The 20,060-nt window shown below is 41.8% G+C and overlaps 1 protein-coding gene across 3 annotated transcripts in view; it reads right to left on the reverse strand.

Annotated features, from left to right (window-relative positions):
* Nucleotides 1-20,060, reverse strand: part of rnf220b (ring finger protein 220b) — a 29,642-nt gene that overhangs the window by 3,275 nt on the left and 6,307 nt on the right. Inside the window, exons 3-12 of one of the 3 annotated variants that reach the window (XM_051377590.1) lie at nucleotides 6,461-6,587; nucleotides 5,351-5,393; nucleotides 5,157-5,249; nucleotides 4,212-4,254; nucleotides 3,817-3,906; nucleotides 1,521-1,564; nucleotides 1,083-1,170; nucleotides 585-681; nucleotides 251-310; nucleotides 64-116 (exon numbers count right to left, since the gene is read on the reverse strand). In XM_051377590.1, coding sequence (XP_051233550.1) covers nucleotides 64-116; nucleotides 251-310; nucleotides 585-681; nucleotides 1,083-1,170; nucleotides 1,521-1,564; nucleotides 3,817-3,906; nucleotides 4,212-4,254; nucleotides 5,157-5,249; nucleotides 5,351-5,393; nucleotides 6,461-6,587 — 738 coding nt within the window. Of the gene's footprint in view, nucleotides 1-63; nucleotides 120-250; nucleotides 311-584; nucleotides 682-1,082; nucleotides 1,171-1,520; nucleotides 1,565-3,816; nucleotides 3,907-4,211; nucleotides 4,255-5,156; nucleotides 5,250-5,350; nucleotides 5,394-6,460; nucleotides 6,588-20,060 lie in introns of all 3 variants that reach the window. The other 2 variants (XM_051377589.1, XM_051377591.1) reach the window with 2 other exon arrangements.

Below are 20,060 nucleotides of genomic sequence, written 5' to 3' on the forward strand. Positions count from 1 at the left end.
GTGTACAATTCTCATTTTTTCCTTATCTAATCTATTAATTCTTTCAGATTTTGCTTAACTCACCATCATTTGACCATTTGGAAAACTCTAGGTTTACTCTGGAGTCAGGCAATGTGCTGCTGGAAAAATATTAAAATAAAAACAAAAAGACCCACAAAAGATTGTTGAAAAATCACCTCAGATAAATAATAAAGGATAGATTGTGTGGTTATATCTAACTGAATGAGACCCTATCAGGTGGGATACATACTTCACTGTTGTCTCCTTGGAGTTTTCTCCTGAGCAGGGGATGATATCTGTCTCTGTGTATCTGAGAACAAAGGTCAGGAAACATAGAACAACACAAGGATAACATCAAGTAAGACACTTACATAACCTGGAAAATGCTGGAAAATAGTACGTACAGTGGTAGTTTGTTTGACTTTATTTTAAATCCATCCATTCCAATAATCAGTCACATTTGATCCAAGTGGAGGTAATTTCTCCCAAGTTAGAGCCATCCTATCTATTACTGCTTTTTTAAAAGTTCAGTTAGTAACAAAAGTAAAATTCAGTGTCACTGCTGTGTTCACTGTAAAGGATACTGCGCTCTGCCGTACTCCAGAGTGTCATCCCCGTCTACGTCCAGGTCTGCATCGCTGTCTCGACACTCCTTAGAAGTTGTGCTCACCAGGACTGCACCTGAGGAGACATTTTCACAAAAACATCAAAACTAATTTCGATGGTGTTCCTGTTTAAAGAAGTTTGGTTTGAAGTTGCTTGTAAAAAGACAAAGTGGAGAAGTTCTGTTCTTATTTCTAAGGTCATAATAGGGTGAATTTCACAAAATGTTATGTTTTCCTGTCTTTATACCCCTCTGCTTTTTTCTGTCAGTCAGCGCGTAACAAGTTTGCAGGTCAGAGTTTCCTTCTCGGGTAAAAGAAACCGTTACTTTTAAGCTAACCTTAAAGGCATCTTGCTCCGCTGTAATCTTGACTGAAAAGTTCAGTGGTTTTTCAACCGTCACTCAGTCACATTATTCACCCTCCACTGAACAAGATCATACGCGCACACACTTATTACACACACAGATTCACGCTTACCTTTAAACCCTCCAACTATAGACGCCATTTGTATCCTTCTCCTGTCATTCCATTCGTCCTCCAGCGGCACCATGTCCGCTGAGCCCTCCTGAAACACACACACACACACACACACACACACACACACACACACACACACACACACACAAAGTACACAATTTGAGTGTCTCTGTGAACATTTCTATATGCCTCCCAAAGCCTCCAGCTATGTATCTGATTCTGTGTTTTCATAGCTGTGAACCCGTGTTTTCACATGGATACACAGCGAGCTGACAGTGATCCTGATGCTACATGAACAAAAGCAGTCAACAGTGTCGGGGGGGGGGTTTGGACCACCAACATTCTCTCAACCTAACAGTGGTTCCTGCTATACTTATATTCATCTCGGATTACAATAAAAATGCCATCTGCATTCTTAAAAAAAAAAATAACCCATACCTGTCCCTCTTCTGGTTTCCTCCTCTTCAGCTTCCCGATCCTGACTGGGAACAGACAGAAGACAGAGACAGATGAGATGGTGACACTGACTTTAAAAGCAGGACACTGTCACTTCACTAGCTCCCTTTTTTATCAGCTTGTGAGCTCCTGTTTTACTCTGTAACTCTCCAACTTCATACAAACTTTATACAAACCTTTATTCCCCACTGCAGGTTGAATAAGTGTCTTAAAATCCAAATAATTTCCACATGATAATGTGTATTCTACTTTTCTCATCCTAAATGTATATTTTATTTCAGTCTTACTTTACAATGTAATGTTTTAACATCAAGAACACAACATCAAAGGCATACAAGTCTCTGTTTCAGGGTTTTATTAATGTGAACATTAGAAGTTCCATTAAGAAATTAAGATTTAAATTAAGGTACACTATAAAACCATTTTACTGTTACACTGTTATATTATTTTGGCATGTTGTAGGGATAGTGTTGTAGTTTTTTCAGAAGGGTTCAAAGAAAACATTAGGGTGAAGTGAGACATAAGATTCAGCCCTCCTCACCACCGATTTATTATACAATCTCAAAACATCAGTTATTTTCATTTTCAGCTATTTTTTATTCTAGCGACAGAATATTTTTCTGTGACTGTGGTAGAACAACGTAATCTTCATGTTGTTTTATGACGGTGTGTAATATTTGTTTCAGAGTACAATGTACTATGATGGAAACTTCTGCAGTTGTCAGATGGTATGTAAAAGATTGTGGAGTAGCTCTGCTAATTTGAAAAAATAAAATAGTTGTATATATTAGAGTTAAGAGTAAAATACAAAGCAAAAAATGTATGGTTAAATGGTTAAAAACTTCCAGATTCTGCCATCACAATATATGATCATTTCCAACCTGACCAAAAAAGAAAATAAGAGATCAAGTCTAAACATTGACAGTTTCAGGATTATTAAGTTTTAAGTATGCAAAATATATTGTAACAATATCCACTTTTATATAATTAGTAGTAGCAGATCAACACACTGGGTGGTGATGATGGGATAATCGAGCTCATCTGACAACAACATCCAAAAATAAAGACTTCTTCTGTCGTTTTTTCACACAGCAAGTTGACCACATACACACACACAGACCTGAACGTACAATTATACACATAAGAGCCAGAAAGCACAGATGGGAGCTCTTTATACACAACATCTGCAGGTGGATGCAAAGCGTTCCTCCCATCTCCATCCTGTCATCCCCCCTCCCCCTCCCCCCTCTCCCCTCAGATATAAAAGTTAACATGGCAGAACACCAACTGCACCTCCTCTCCCACTGTGACCTGACTGACTGCAGATTGCATAAGGGGACATTAAGTTTTAGGGCCCTCTAATTCCCACTGGATGACAGTGACCCCCGAGGGGGTGAGGGGGGTGGACACACAGAGAGCTGGTGGCTGTGACCCGAGCACCGCCATCGCAGCGAACATAATGAGGGTTAAAGAGACGGTTTTAGATGAGGAAGAGCTCATCAAACGGGGAGAGGAGAGAGAGGAGAGAGTGAGAGAGGTTGATTAATCAACAGAGGAGCCCTCTCCTCCTTCTTTCTTCTGCTTCCTCCCTGACATGTATTTAGAAGCTCATTATGCTGTCCTGTTATAAGGCCCAATAAAGGCTAACAGACCCCGACAGCACTGGCAGTTTGAAGAGTCAGCTAAGAGCCGGAGAATCTCAGCGGTAATAATAACAGTAGTAAGATGTCAGCTGCAGCTTTAAGGATGCTCTGTGGATCTATATGTCTGTATCAGCACACAGACACTATTATATAATATATATATTTAAAATGGTTTGAGACAGTTGAAATAGTTTTATTATCATTTATTCTTTTATTAATTAGTACCACTTTCTCTAATAAGTCGCCCTATATAAAAGGTTTATTTGTTGTGAGTGGTGGCTTTATTAACGGTTCCTATAATCTTTTACTAATCATTTACTTTGCTTCATAGATTAGTTTTAAGCCATTAATAGGAACAAGTTGACATCACTTGATAGATTATGGTACCAACCCTTCATTAATGACATACTAGGAAGATAATCACCAGCACGAAACTTAAAACATTTACTTCTTACATTAAAAGTTTACATTTTAGAGATACATGGTTTGATCAAAAAAACCATTAGTTATAACTTATAAGCCCTTTAGTAGAAAGTCATATGCTTTGTTTTTAAAATTGAGAGACTGGAAGGAAAAAACTCAGCAGCTGTTCATTATAGTTGATAATGAAGAAAGTGCTTCTCAGTGTGTCTTACCAGCTTGTGTGCAGTCTAGGTGGGCTCCTGCGCTGTGGGGGCGTAATGGGGCAGATTTGACGTAGCACCTGCACCAGCAGAGGTCATCGACTGTTAACATATCAAGAGGTCAAAGTTGAAAGGTTAATAGCTCCTCTGCTCGTGTGGGCGCTAGGCCAGTGGAAATGTGGTGGGAAAAAGGGTGATATCTGAACGACTGGTGAGGGAGGGAGGAGGGGGAGTTGGACGAAACACATAACTGGTGGCATCAGTGTGAACAAAGGAAACTGTAATGTTTTTAAAAAACTCAAAGCCATTTAAAACTGCAGACCGTAACAGTCTTGACAGCTGAGCTTTCCCTTAACTACAAACTGAGTCAGCAGCGATGAAACACAACTCTGCATGCATCAACGTACCATTCAGTCTGGTGTGTCTGTTGGCCCGCACACGGAGAAACGTCTGAAACAAACACAAAGAAACATCAGGATGTTTCATATTTTTCTCATGCAGAATATAATTTTTCATTTACATTTCAACTGGAACAAATGAACAGCAGCACAGTGGATTGAAGTAAGACATTACAAAACACACTTCATTAGAAAGCAAAGATAGCAAATTCAGTAATATTTTATGCATTTCTTCAACTTATTACGCTTAATGTCTACTGATTAAAGTATGTTTGTACTATATTTACTTAATATAGTTTATAATATAAAAAAATAATATCTGTTTATTTATATTGTATTTCTATTACTCCCACACTGTCTCCTCTGTATATATGCCATATATTGCATCTATATAAAGTTTTTGTTTTGTGTGGAAGTTTTCCTCAAGGGCGTAAGGAAATACAGTACAATATGTTGTTCAGGTTGTAAAAACCAACCTGTGTTCTTGAGCTATATAAATAAAATTGACTTGACTCGACTCTTACTTTTAAGTGAGGTGTTGAATGTTGAGCACAGCATTTGATCAGCCCCAGACCATAAACCCGGTGAGTCACTGGCACCACACCAGGACAAAAGAACTGTTTTTACAGTGCCGCTAACTACTACATGTCAGGTACTGTTTTAGTGCACTAATCAAAAGTATCAGCACGCACATTTGGAAGGGACACATACAAAATTCAGGTAAGAAACTCAGTAGTAAAGTAATTACATGCAGTAGGAACATGGCAAACAACATAAATAACTAACTGTATATTTATTCATGTTTGTACTTATATCGCACTGTGGTCTGTACATCTTTTGGAAAAGCGTGAATTTGTCAGTTTCTTCTTCTAAATCTGACATGTACCATATTATTCTGAAAACCTGGAACTCCTGATAATCTGATACTGGTTTTGTGTATATTTTTAACCTCACCTGGTATCGGTCAGAGTGCGCGTCCTCAGACGGTCGAGGGGGCGAGGTGGGAGAACCTCCTTCACGCTTGATATGAAGAGACAGCGAGAGTGACTGGCGAGAAAATGGATAAAGAACAGAGAAAAAGAGAGTCAAAGGCCTGAATGAAAGCTGCTGCGTTCTCTTGAAACTCACAAGCAATATCAACCGTTTACCTTGGGCGTCCTTATGAGGTGGTCGTGGTGCCCTGGAGTGGCACTGCAGAGAAAAGAAGCAAATCATACAGAAGCTCGTATGTTAAACAAGCTTGTGAATAGAAGCCAACACACACACAAACACACACAAATCAACTACACTATGTTCCTATAAAATATACAAACACAATATTGTCTTTTAAATGTCATCTCGTAAATAACCTCTTCCTTTATCTTGTCTAAATTTCTATCTGAGTCTGTGTATAACCTCATTTTACACTTGTATCACACAGATACAGTACACACATTCACTCACACACACACACACACACACAAACACACACACACACACACACACACACACACACACACACACACACACACACACACACACACACACACGGATACACACACACACACACAGTGTCCCCGTGGGCCAAGTTCAATTTGAAACCATTACTGTCCACGGAGCGGTCGTTAAGCAGATTTGGAGTGTAATGTCTTTATTGGAGGAATCATTCTTCTGGTCTAAGCAGCAGGTAATGTGTGTGTGTGTGTGTGTGTGTGTGTGTGTGTGTGTGTGTGTGTGTGTGTGTGTGTGTGTGTGTGTGTGCGCGTGTGTGTGTGCGTGTGTGTGTGTGTGTGTGCACCTCTGGTCCTCCTGTGTATGTTTTAGACTAGTGAGCGTGCGTGTATGTAGGGCTCAAAGCAGCCATTAGCAGGACATTATCCACCCGCTGTATGATTTGTCGCCTCGAGGCCGGAGGCTGTAATATGAAATATGTAGGGAACAATGAGGCAGCTTGTAAACAGTGCACGCAGGTGACAGAGAAGACGGGAGATGCCACCTGGGGAAACTGAAAGGGGGAGGGGGGCCTCTAGTTACTAAATCTGTCAACATTAATTATCACCTGAAAGCTGAACAGAATAGAAAGTCTGGGTTGCAAAACAGGAAGAAAATGACAAATGGATAAGTTGGAAGAAAATGGTTAGAAGGAGGATGTGAAGATGTGATTCTCAGTTATAAAACCACTTGTTGGCAGAATGTTAAATAAAGGCAATGGAAGAAGATTTAGTGATAGTGAATGGACGGAAATCAGACAGTGGTCATTTGTGATCAGATCGTGGTACCTCATTTGAAGTTGGGCGAGTTTGGTCAACTCCTGCTCCATGTGTTCTTGCAGCTCTCCTGGTCGCAGAATAGCCTGACAGACTGGACACGCTGGGGCCTGAGAGTCATAGAGACCCTTCACTTTACCTGGATAATAGGAGAGAGTTAAAAGAGGTGTTACAGGGAAAAACTGTACCATGATTTTACCATGCTGGGTTGGCCTTTGAGGCAAACAGTTTACTGCACTCAAGATTTACATGAACTAACGTTGGGTAAACGTTGTCAAAGCTAGCTCTGTTTTATGAATACTAAAATCTAAGTCACTTAATGTCGCATGCCTGCATAAATTTACAAAGGAACATTTATGACGGACAAACAAAAATATTCAGATTTAAAAAAACACCAAACAAAACATCAGATTTGTGCATTAAATTACCTTTCTGTGGTCAGTTAAAGGGCATTTTGCGTCAGTTTAGAGCTGACACGAAATAAGGTGAGAGAGAGGAAGAATGACATTCACCAAAAGCCTTAAGCTAGACTCAAACTGGGATGTTGTGATTACTTGGTCAGCATCTTAAACCCCTTGACCACCATGACACCTCTGCTCATTAAATTCTAACTCATAGGATTTTTGTAGTTGAGAACAGCCTTCACTGTGTGTGTGTGTGTGTGTGTGTGTGTGTGTGTGTGTGTGTGTGTGTGTGTGTGTGTGTGTGTTCAGTAGACCCATCTGTACTATTGACAGACAGTAGTGAGACTAAAATAAGGTTACAAACACACATAAACACACAGACACACTGCTATGGCCCCCTGCTGTCAGAGTGTTGACATCATAGGCTGTCAATAGGAACATTACCCAGGAGGGCCACCCGGCCCATTGGGCTCCACTGATGGATTACTGCCATAAGCAGCCAGCTGGGAGCCGGAGGAGCTCTACTATATCAAGATTTTACCTAGTAGATGAGGTGATTTACTCCTGAAAGCCATCAATCACATGGAGAGAGCTAGTAGGCAAGATGCACCTAATTTCCCATCTCTGCACAGTCAAGGGAAAACAAATGACAAGGCTGGCAAATACAATTTAGCACTTTAAAATATAGAACATTACAAACAGATTAGTATTTTTGACAGTTTCTGACCCCTCAGTGTGCAGCCTAGTGGACTGAACTTCCTTCAGGACCCTATTATCCAAACACTGGACCAACACTTTTCCCCAGCTCCACTCCAAATGACCAGTGACATGACGAGTTCTGATGTCGATGTCTGTCGGCAAGTGCCGTCCCCTGACATCAGTTGAGCTATGAGCCCCCATAATGAGGAACCAAATAGGACAAAATGGCCTCTAAATAAAACATGGGGTGGAAAATAGAAAGCGGAGTCGGGTGTCCTTGGGAGAGTGACAGCTCTCCTGGTTTCACCCCCCTCTCTCTCTCTCGCCTTTTTTGCATCCCCTCGCGGAAGCCTAAATGACTTTTCCCGACACGCATCGAACGTTCCCGGGCTTTCTGCGCTCTGCCGCCCGGAACATGCAGGCATCAGTAAACAATGAAATCTCTGGGCTGAAATTGAATTTATAACCACATTACCTGCACAGATAACGTCTCTGAATGGCGCCGTGATAAGAGCAATTGGATTTGATTTTCAGGTGTTTTATTGGTCCACTTTTTGGATAAGCCCCCCTCTTCTGACTACAGCGTCTCCCCCACCCTTCACCTCTGCTCCACACAAACATCCGATTTAATGGTGTGGGAGTGGGCATGTTTGGATGTATGGATGAGTGTGTGTGTGTGTGTACATGCTTTTGCTGAGACCTGACTCGGTGTTTGTGCTGTACTCTCGTAAGTGACAGTTGTTGGTTCGTGACCACCTTTTTACACGTCTCCATCCCCCCACTGCCCTGCGCCCCGCGCCCACATAAACCCTGTCAGTATCAGTCAGCCTCAGCCCCTCTTCAGCCTGGGGGGTCTCAGACACACAACAGGGGGCTGTAAAACCTGCCTGTGGGGCTTGTTAACTGTTCCCTCACTACGGCAACTGGCTCAGATGGATCGGCCCTCTCTCGCTGGGCTGTGCTGGGTTTGACTGGCCCATCTCCTAATGGATTCACTGTGTCTGTGTCTCTGATTGTTTCCTTTTTCTGTCTTTGTGTCTCGCCAGTTCAGGACCTCCTTTCCTGGATGTCTAGCCTTTGTATAGCTGCCATTTGCTCTCTTCACTTACTGATCCCACTTGGGAGGATGCTTCATTGGCTGTATTTAAGTCTTGTTCCGATGAAATAAAATGTGTGCATTAGAATGGCACAATTTCATTTTTATTTTTGTGTTCATTTCAAAAGCGGACTAAACCATTTTCATAATCACTTTACAATGATGCTTTTATGTACAACTGGAAAACCTAAAAAACTGAATTCAAAATCAATTTGTACAAACTTTTATCAGAAAGGATTCAAACGGACATACACAAACATTCCTGACTACAATCTCTATCTTATCTCCCCGTGGATTTGAAGAGAACACACACACACACCCTGGGGTTGAATAACCCATCAAAACACTGCGATACGTCTGTGCCCCATCCCCGCTATCAAGAGCATCATGAGATAGTAAAGTTCATGTTTTGAAACAAAAGAAGATATCATTGTCCTCTGCATCCCCTTGTATGATTGATGGTCAGTTCCAGTTTCTGTTGTTCTGCATCAAAACATGGACTGTGACTAGCCTGTATTCAGTGCTCGCCATTGAAATAGAGAGATCAGAATCCCGCTGACAAATCCTCAAAGCATCGAGTCCCCCTGAGGGCCTGGGTAATGGCCGATGCCAGCGCCCATATGACGGCTGCCAGTTCTGCTGATGCAGACGGAGCGGAGATGCCTAACGTGACCTTTAGTGAATGCCACATCACATCAGGCCTGGATGTCACCCGTTGACATTATGCTGGGGCATGAAAAGGCTGTTCTGCAGGGGAGACATGGTGACGAACGTCCCCCTGGTGACAAACCTGTGGACGTGGTATAATTCTGATTGACATGTGGAGGATTGGACGGCTTTGAATGGCAGGGGACGAGCCACCATCCAGGGGAGGATGTGGAGCTTGTTTTGTGTCGGCTGGGTCTGTTTTTCTCTGTGTTCACTGGCGATAAAGTGCTGAGACAACTCACTCCAACTGGCATCATTATCCCAATCATCAAACAATTCTCTAAGCACATCAGAAATCCCTCTATAAAGTCATAACAAGCACAGACTCTATATAACCAGTAGGCATGTAGAGATTGGCGGGGGGAGTAAAGTTAACGCTTGGCGGCGAACACTGCAGTGGTGGGTTGTGTAGGCAGGTCCTTGGCACACTTTCAGAGGAGTTGGAGGGCTATAAAAGCCATTGGCTCCTGCCACACCTGTACCCCACCCTATCCTGCGGCCTGCTTCCTATTTAAAAGCATCACATGCAGGATATTAGTCAGGGTTTTTTGCCGTCTGTGAGGTAGAACTAACCTCTGAAGCAGAGGGGGGAGAGGGGAAAGTATGCAGGCCGCCGTTTGTTTTTTATTGGGGAAATAATGGCCTATTGAGAGGTTGGGTATTTAATGAGCAACATAATAGGCCCTGTAGTAACACATCTGCTATGAGCAGAGTCATTTCCTTAGCTTTCAAAGGCTGCTGCTCCAGCCTTTGAAACAGCAAGTCCAGTTGCCTTTGACTTAGTACTTCTAGATATCTGCTTTTTATTAATTGCAGAATTGCTACACCAGTAATACATAAAAGACAAATGTGCTGCTAGGCTCCATGTCCAATCCTCACCACATTCAACGGCCGATGAAGGTACACTTCCTCTTCTGGCTTGACCTCAAATCTCTCACTGTCCAATCTAATTCTAGCATCCTTCAAAAATATCCCTCCTACTCTGCAATCAATTGTGTTTAATGTATTAAAGACACTCACCACAACCACCACAACCTTTGGCCCTTGCACAAATCAATGCCTCGTTAGACCACTAATGATCATTCATTGACTAATAAGATCTGTATCAACCTCTTGTAGAACATTGATTGGCCTTTGGCCTCTGTAGTGCTCTGAGCATTACGTGGACAACGGGAGACGGCAGCTGTAAGTCCTGGGGAGTCAGATGATGAAAAAGCTCCTGGTGGGAATGGACAGGAATCCTAAACCCCAAATAGACTCATTCTGAAGCACCTCAGGCCAAAGCCCTTTTCTTCTGCCCTACAGATCAATGAACATAACCTCTCTGACCACAGGTCAATCAGCACACAAACCCCCAATTTCTCTCCCCTCTCCCTCTTGTTCTTTCTCTCACTCATCTTCTCCATTAGTCACTACAATTGTTCCATCAGGTGCGGGTGTGGTTCAGCATGTATGTGTCCAATCATCTCGTTGATGGAGAGTGGACTGGGTAGCTGTGCGACTGTGTCCCTGTGACCATATTTCCCTTCTCAGGACCTGAGGGCAAAGATCGAACCCTGCCTCCGCTTCCCTCCAACCAATCAATCTGGCCCTCATTGAGATGCATGGCTCAATGATCTTTGATAGTGACTTACAGATTGGGGGGGGGGGTTAGGACTGTCCTTGGGTATCTGCCATAATATGAGGCTACTTACAAGCCACCTCATGGGAAAATATCTGCAGATTTGTTCTGAAATAGTCTGATGATTCTTGGTGGGGACAGAGCTTATAAATACCCATTTTATTGTTGCAGGTTTGGAGTCTATGTTTCAATGTCTACTCCCTGAATGGATCTAAGTGAACTCACTACCAGATCTGATCACATGATGTGTCATGGTCTTCACAGGTGAAAATGACATGAAGAAAATTAAGTATAAGAAGGTAAAAACAAACCTCTCTTTTGCAAATAATTAACAAAGATAACAAGCAAGCTGTTCTCTCTCTAATTGGGGTTTTCTGGTCCGGTTTGGACGTCTTAATTCAGGTGCATTTATCCTCTTTTCGAATTGGTCCTGATCGTCCTTCAGGATCTTTGGGATCGGGTCTATTTTTAATCATTATAATTATACATTTCTATAATTTATCAATTTAACAATTTCCATGAATACCTCTACATTACCTTACCTTGTGACAGCATGGCTGGTTTAACTGCAGCAAGGACCACAGTACTGGAATCTCTTTATCTTTGTTAAGTAACAAATGTTTTATTGCATCACAGATAGGACACCTCAGATAGGAACCTCATCTCCATGTTGTTCTCTAGTGTGGAATCTCTCTCACACATCGGGTTTAACCTTTTTTGTTGGGGTTACAATGGGAAAACCATGGCGACTGGCTGTGGTTTAGGATTGTGGAATTACTGGAAAGACATGGGCTCCTCATTGTTCAAAATAAATCATAAAGCTTAACATAATGTTATAGGAGGATATTTAAAAAGGATCCTGATAATGAAACGTCACAACAATGTACTCAATATACTCTGTCATCTATATACTCAGAATTGCTGATAAATTCCCCCACAGGATTTAAATTATAATTCAAGGAAAAGAAGCATTGAACCCCGGCATTTATGATCCTTCAAAAGTTGAAACATAACCACGCTCATAATCTGGACAGCAAATGCCAAATCCAGACAGTGACAGTTTGCTGACTGCTGTCTGTCAGTCACATTGGATCAAGAAGCCGTTGACAGCGGACAGCGATAGAGCTGTTCACCAGTGACCTGTCACTCAGTCTGATGCCATCAACCTGCACTTGCTAGACAGACTGAAATATACAGATCCACCTCTGTCACTGTCAGAACTTGAAGTTGAACCTTTCTCAATGCACTTCAGGCAATCAATTGACATATTCGGTTTAACTTGAGTTAATATTCGCCAGGAGGGAGATGTTTTTACTTGTGCTCCTCATTTCATTACATTTCCTACTGCTGTTGTGTGAGAACTACAATACTACTTTTTTATTCCGGTTTAGCACCAAAAAGAAGTGATCATGCTGAAAAACACAACGGTACTTCTATTAGATCCTGAAAACGTGAAAATGACGACAGCAGTGCCCTGCTTGTTAGCATTTTTAGCAGCAATGAAACCAACTGGCACAAAAAAACTGCATGTTTTGCAAGGTTTGAATGAGTGCCTTCCTCTCGAAGTAAGTAACTCATGAAAATTTGTAAACCTGCAGTGAGGTATTTTTATTTTATGTACCAGTGTGATTGTTGCAGAACATATCTATGTGGGGGTTGAACCAAACATGTATTAGGCCATTAATTTAAATCTATACATTATTCTTGTCATGATTGTCTGAACCACAACCACTGTGTGTGTCTGTGTGTGTGTGTGTGTGTGTGAAAGAGAAGGAGAGAGAGAGAGAGAGAGAGAGAGAGAGAGAGAGAGAGAGAGAGAGACATCAAGAAGCTAATAAACAGATGACAAACCCTCATTAAAGGATAATTAGATTGGCTCCAAAAATACAGATCACTATTACCCGGACCACTGATTAATACACATTAATACTCTCTCTCTCTGTGTCTCTCTCTCTGCCTCTTTCTCTCTCTTATTATTCCATCGTCTGCTCATCACTTCGCTCTCATTTTCTTTTCCCCTCTCACTCTTTCTCTCAATTAGTGGTTAATAAGGAGAAAATGAGACAATCGCTCTGTTGCTTGCATCAAGTACTCAACTTTTCTGAACAGTCTTGGACAAACAGTGCGTCACTGTGTGGAACCCACTGAAGGGTTTAATTATAGTGGCACTCACAATGGTACTGGAACAACAACAACAAGACTACAAGAATTATAAAGACTATAAAAATACTTACTATATATTTGATCAGTTGGAACAATTTTCATACAGCAGAGTTCACAAAAGAAACTCTTGCAGACTTCTACTGCTTCTCTATCAGTCAGTGATTTTTTTATATTTCCCAAAAGGGCTTGGAAATAAAACCCCCTTGGAGATCTCGCCTGAAATTGTTGCATCAAGTAGGTGACTGTGGTGCCAACTCTGACACATTCAGCATTGTAGGCACACACGCACCAAGGTTCTGTCTCACCTTCCTAAACTCCCTAAACAAATATCACACCATGGTTTGAGAAAATTTTAAAACAGCAAAACTCCATAAGACTCGATGTGAGTGCTCTGAATACATCTACTGGCAGTCAATGTTTTTATTTGATTTTCTACATTCTTACTGCTGCTATCAAGTGCACAAAAAAATTTAGATGAGGTCCCCAGATGGTGGTAAGAGGTTTAAGGTACAGTTATTCCATAGTTACAGCACGTAGCAAAAAAAGTATCCTGCTAAACTGTTCTGAGCATAAGTCCTGTCATCATGACTCCAGATGAGTTGTCTGGTAAAACAAAGGAGAAAGAACAAAAGACTTAAAAGAAATAGAGAGGAAAAAGAGATAAATTAATTATTTTACTACAACATTAGGTCCACCTTTAGCAAAGCACTGGCTAAATGACTTGTGATCATTAACACTAAGCCTCAATAAAAATACATAAGACAAAAAAGAAAGGAGTGAGGAAGAAGAAGAAGGAAGGGCAAATGTCCACGGGAGAAGAAAAGAGAAACCTGCCTGCTGCCAGTTTTGATTCTGATAGACAAAATCAGCATTTTACTGCTTTGAGATGACTTATGACTAAGATTTTATTTTGTCTTGTCCGTGTTTAGCCAGAGAACCATAGGAATAAGAAAAATACTCCACCACAGCAAAAATACCAGAGAATGCAAGGTACCTAAATTGCTGTTTTTGTGTTAACATGTTTGAAAGTGCATTTTCCTTTGTTTTGCCGGTTTCTTGATGTCCTACTTTACCAAGGAAAACACACCCACCTGCCTTCCCCTAACACACCTGTCCCACATACACTTTGTGCAGAACAGGTGAGCAGCAGAAACCCCCCTAGCCATTAGGGAGCAGCGCTCGGCAGGGAGACTAAGATCCTTAGAGCTGGCAGTACTCTTGAAACTAAATCTAAATGTTTGTGTATTCCCAATTGATATACTGCGTTTGTGACAAAAAAAAATAGCCCTGCATTGGGCCTCGATCACAGTGCAAGCAGGCCTCTAGTCAGAATTTGTTGAAATTTTCGGACACCAACCCTTCCTTCTGCCTCATCAGTGGGCATCGATACAGATAAGCCATCTGTCCCTCCCACCCCTCCTCCAGATAACATCTGATACTGTCAGAAACTGTGCTGACTGCTGCTGGTATGAGAGGACCACAAGCACCTGGCGCTCTGTGATACACCTGTGTTTGGGTTAGTCACACTTCCTAAAGGATGTTATTGTGTCTGGCTGGATGAGCAAACAATTACAGCAGATGACGATGGTTTTATCTTCAAATAGTGGAAAGATACAGATGATTGAGCAGCTTATCTTCAGTCACCCACACACAAAGGGTAAGAAGAATCGGGGCATTAAAAGCAGCTCGGAGGATTACTTCATATCAAAAGGTGAAAAAATCTTGAAACAAAGATTTTTTTTCTAAATATTTAGTAAAGCACTTGTGTAAATGTAAATTATTCTTGTTATTTTTAATTGAGGCTTTCATCAGTCTCAGATTTGTTCAAGTTATTGTGTCCATGTGAACAAATACTTTTAATTCTGCAGGAAAAATCTGCAAGTATTTCCTTAATGCTAAAATCTATTGTGTGGTTTAACCATTACACTATAAACAAAGGCAGTAAATAAGGCTTTTATAGTTGTTAATGTTGTTTTCTTTTGTGGGTAAATGGCACAGCATCCTTGCATGCTGTGTGTGGTATCCCAGCACCACACTGGCTCGACTTTCCCAACCCTGAAGCCTTGTTGAGATAAGATATATTGAACTTTAATACAACGACTGAGTGGACAGACGACCCTCCACATCAGACTAGAAATCACTTGTTGATAGTTTTATTGTATATGTGTTTGTGTGTGTGTAGATGGATTTGTGTTTGTCAAAGAGCAAGTGTGAAGTAAAAAGTAAGAGAAAAAAGAGGGTAATAGGGTAGAGATGTGTGTACAGTGTAACAGTCAGAGTGTCTATGTGCTCATGTATATATCTTTTACACACACACCGCTGTGTAGCCCTGGTGAGCGCAGCGCAGTGTGAGCCCCGTCGGATACGCCCCTCCGATCTCTCCTGTCAGCAAACACAGGAGAACAAAGAGGCCTGTGGCAGCGCCAGCGGGTATAGATCTTCTCCCCTGTGTTCTCGCTCAGTGGGGTCACACAGGAGCCGCTCACAGTTCAGTCTCCTCTACTTGACTGATCAGGAGCTTTGAGCTGCTGCTAATGAGACTGGACCCTCTCCAGTCTGCAAGACTCTGAACCAGCCCACCCAGAGTAAGAATACATAGAGTCCAGGAGTCCACTCAGACACAAGCAGCCATTTCAAACTGTAATTCCAGATAAAAACAATTAAAAGCAGGTATAGACATTATTGGTTCAATCCCCCAATAGCCAAAGGTTATAGTACAGAGACACTGATTCAGTGTTTGTGATATGAATCTTACACTGAAATATGAGTCTCAGAAGAAAAAGAGCTTGTAAATATGTTCCTTAAAATTACAACACTAATATAAACAAATTTCAATAAAGTAATCTGATTCTGATTCTGAAGCAGGGCACAAGGTCTATGGATCAACATGATAAATTAAAATATACAAACACATGCTTTAAACGTGTTTGACTAAATTAGATTTTTTTTTTAAAGAAATATTTTTATCCATATTTTCTGGGGGGTATTGTATGCCTTTTGGCAGAATGGAAATGTCTCAGACAACAGTAAATGTATACTTCAAGGGGTAAAAAGGTTTCCTTTAAAACCCACATATGATAAAAACCATAATCGTATCCATAAATATTTTTCATGCATATTTTGATTCTGATTTAAGACTCATTAGAATCACTGCAGGTCTTTCATATGACACCCAGTGCAGCATGTTCATCCTATCAGAGTCGTAAGACACTGACAACAGATTTAAATAAAAGCCCCATATAATCCAAAGATATCAACAATTATACTGGTCTAATGTAACTAAACCTGCCCCCAGTTACATTTTGATCTGCTTTTTTTATATATTTATAATTGTTTCTAGTTACAACTGAAAAGATGCGAGAACAGGGCAGCTATTACACCTGTCTCCGAAGAAATTTTTTTTAAACCATTAATACTGTACTGGTTTTCCAACTCGCTCTGAACTGGATTATTGTGGTGGATATTTTACTGACTTTTCTTATGTGAAACTTGGCCACAGTAGCACAGCCACTTGAAGTGCTATAATGGTGTAATTTGCATTGAAACAATCCACAGCATGTATCCCACAATCATTCAGTGATTGATTTGTAATTGCACTAATAGGGTCACGACCGAGACAATAGGATGTGTAAAGCAGAGTCCCTGCTCTTACTCAGCCTCACAGACTCACAGCGGGCCTACTGAGTGCTGCATGTGTGGTCTGTGGGGACAATTAGCACAATCTCCATACTAATAGCAGCCTGTAATGGACACTGCTGAGCCTGCAAGCCACTGTGTGTGTGTGTGTGTGTGTGTGTGTGTGTGTGTGTGTGTGTGTGTGTGTGTGTGTGTGTGTGTGTGTGTGTGTGTGTGTGTGTGTGTGTGTGTGTGTGTGTGTGTGTGTGTGTGTATGTGTGTGTGTGTGTTTGCATATGCATGTGTGTGTGAGGGAATGTTTGCATACGCGCATATTCTTCAGTGCGAGTGCCTTCCTGTGTGTAGTTGAGCATCTGCCTGCCCTCTGGTGTGTGTGCATGTGTGTCTGTGTCAAGTGCACACTGAGTTCCTGTGTTTATATATGTGTGTGTGTGTGTGTGTGTGTGTGTGTGTGTGTGTGTGTCTGCCTCAACAGTGTGTGTGTATGTAAGTAGCCAGTAGCCTGTATTTTACTGAGGTAACCCCCGCCCCCCCTTCACCCCCTTTGCTCGCAGCTCTAACCCTGATCCACGGCCACTCATTAGCACCATAATAAAGAGTTGAGACGACACGTAAAAGGTTATATACTGCTGGACTGCTGTTTTCCTATCAATTATCAAGCCTGTGATTTATGGCCCAGACCCAATGCTATTCTCCGAGGAGAATTGGGGGAGTGTTTACACCCCTACACAGCGGGGGTGAGGGGTCAGTCCTGGCAAACTTTGACCTTAAAGGCAGCGGTGCACCGGCAAACAGCTAAGCAGCAGTGGAAGTGACTAAATCGATCAGTGGATTTTTAGGATGCATGTGTAAGCAATCTGCACTGTTTCCTGTTCTTTGACATGCTTGAACTGTCAAATGCATATGGTTATATAACCTATAAAAACGCAAACTTTTTCTGTAAAGCTGTGTCCGAAATCGCTCCAGTGACAATCCAAATTCTAAATTTCGTACTCGTAAACTAATGATTTATATCTCTCAATATTTCTGTTATTTTCTAACCTTTACATATCTTTACTTTTACTGAAATTCCAAAAAATTACCAAAAAAAAAATGCACATTTGATAATCTACAATAGCTGCCATTCGTGCTTATGAAGCCACTGAATCATGTCGGGACGGCATGCATTTGTGCGGTAAAGCTATCACGCCTGGCATGCCTTTGACGTATTGGCTTCTGTCAAGCTCCTCCACAGCTCGGAGACTTGCAACAAGCACAAGAGACATGCTGTAATAAGGTTTGTGTGTGACATAAGTAGGACACACAGATACAACATGTACTGTATGTTATACATATACATATATGTGTGTGTGTGTGTGTGTGTGTGTGTGTATGTGTGGGTTCCTGGCTGCCATCCAGGCGTGCAGGATTGGTGTGGTCTTGCTGTCTGTCTGCGCTGCTCCTCAGCAGCATGTGTTTAACCCCAGCATTTGGCCTTCCTGCCCTCTCTATCTGCCTGACTGATTTGTTAGGCTCCAGGGACAGGACGGAGGATGTGAGTTTGTGCATGTGTGTGTGTGTGTGTGTGTGTGCCACTTCTTACAAACATGCGATTCATCTACAGAAATACCCTCTCTACCTTTACCCTAAGCCTTTCCTATATATGCACACACACACACACACACACACACACACACACACACACACATACCCACACAAACTAGGTCTTTGATGTGAGATCAGAGGCAGCTGTGATACAAGTCGATCAGGTGCGCAGAGAGAGAAGTAGAAAGAGGGAAAACGGAGAGAGGGGAAGAAGGAAAGATGGCCTCTTGTTAAAACAAGGCTGTTGTTTTAACGACCCCTGGGCCCTGCACTCATTATGACCCTCTCTCTCTCCCTCTTCATCCCTCTTTCTGTCTGTCTCTCTCTCTCAGTATTCTCCCTCTCTCTTCACACAGAAGCAGCGCTGTCGGTGTGGGCCGATCACAGCAGGCGATGGAGGCAGATGCAGTGACTACAAGATGTGTTATGACTCATGTTTCAGCAGAACATTCTGTTGACCGTCTAACAGGTGCTGACGGTCACCGCAAAAAGACCCCCACGCACACACACATATAAACACACACACACACAGATTTCCCCATGCTACTGTAAAGGCCTACTGCCAGACTTATAGAAATCCTGTCTGTCTCCGACAAGCTGTGTGGCACCACAGCCTGACGCTCTGAAACTTCTGAAGATACATCGGCCTGCTGGAAGCAGCAACACACGCAGATACACACACTGCATACACAAATACACAATAACACCTAAATCTAAATACATCAGGAAAATACTTCCAGGTTCCCCTTTCTCCAGCCCTTATAAGATGAAGGGAAGGAGGTAAAAAGCTGAGAAGAGTTTCCCCTCCTGCCAGGATGAAAGCCTCTTTTCCTTGAGAGAACATTAGGAGAACAAACTACCAACACAACAGGAGGGGGAACAGTCAACCGCGGCGTGCTCTCACATCAAACACAACCACCATTAATATTGTAATGCTTCCTCCCTGAGTGTTTGAAATCAAGACTACCAGTGTGGTCAGTAAGAGAGCTGGTTGCAGATGTTACATATGTGGGATGATGGTGCTTTAAAAAAAAGGGAGCTGTAAGTATGTGTTGCTGTCTTTTATGAGTTTATCAAATAGTTTCAAAAAATTATTGATTAATTCTTGTGGGTCTTAAACTTGATTAAAGACACTTTTTTACATGACAATATGTTGTGTAGCTTCTATCTGCCAACTTTCCCAGTTGTGTTGTTCATTTTTACACATTCTTATCACTACATTACTTCAATTTTCTTACTAAAGTTTGTTCATGACAGATCAAACCAATACAAAATCACAACAACAAAAAAAAGGAACACAAAAAAGTAGCCATGGGCATATGGTGAGTGTGACTGTCGATGCATGGAGTGCACATACAAGTCCACCTGATAACCGTATACACCATGGGAATAATAGCGGGCAGCAGATAATATATGTGTATGCATGAGCATCGAGTGGTTGCTATTGATCTCCTGTGGTCTGTCAGTGGGGTGTAAACACTGTCTTTCAACAGGAAGCTCCACTCAATACGACCAGCCGCCAACGACTGCTACACAGAAAACGCAGCGCACAGACGCCCTCCCTGTTATCAAATCAGCACACACAGCTAGAATATACGGCCTAGTGTGTGTGTGAGGGAGAGAGATGTCAATATACCATACAAACTTATATGCATAAAAAAGTGTATGAAAAATATGCACAAACATGCACTGCTAGTGGAG

This window comes from Dicentrarchus labrax, unplaced genomic scaffold (genome assembly GCF_905237075.1).
Source record: "Dicentrarchus labrax unplaced genomic scaffold, dlabrax2021, whole genome shotgun sequence".
NCBI lineage: Eukaryota > Metazoa > Chordata > Actinopteri > Moronidae > Dicentrarchus > Dicentrarchus labrax.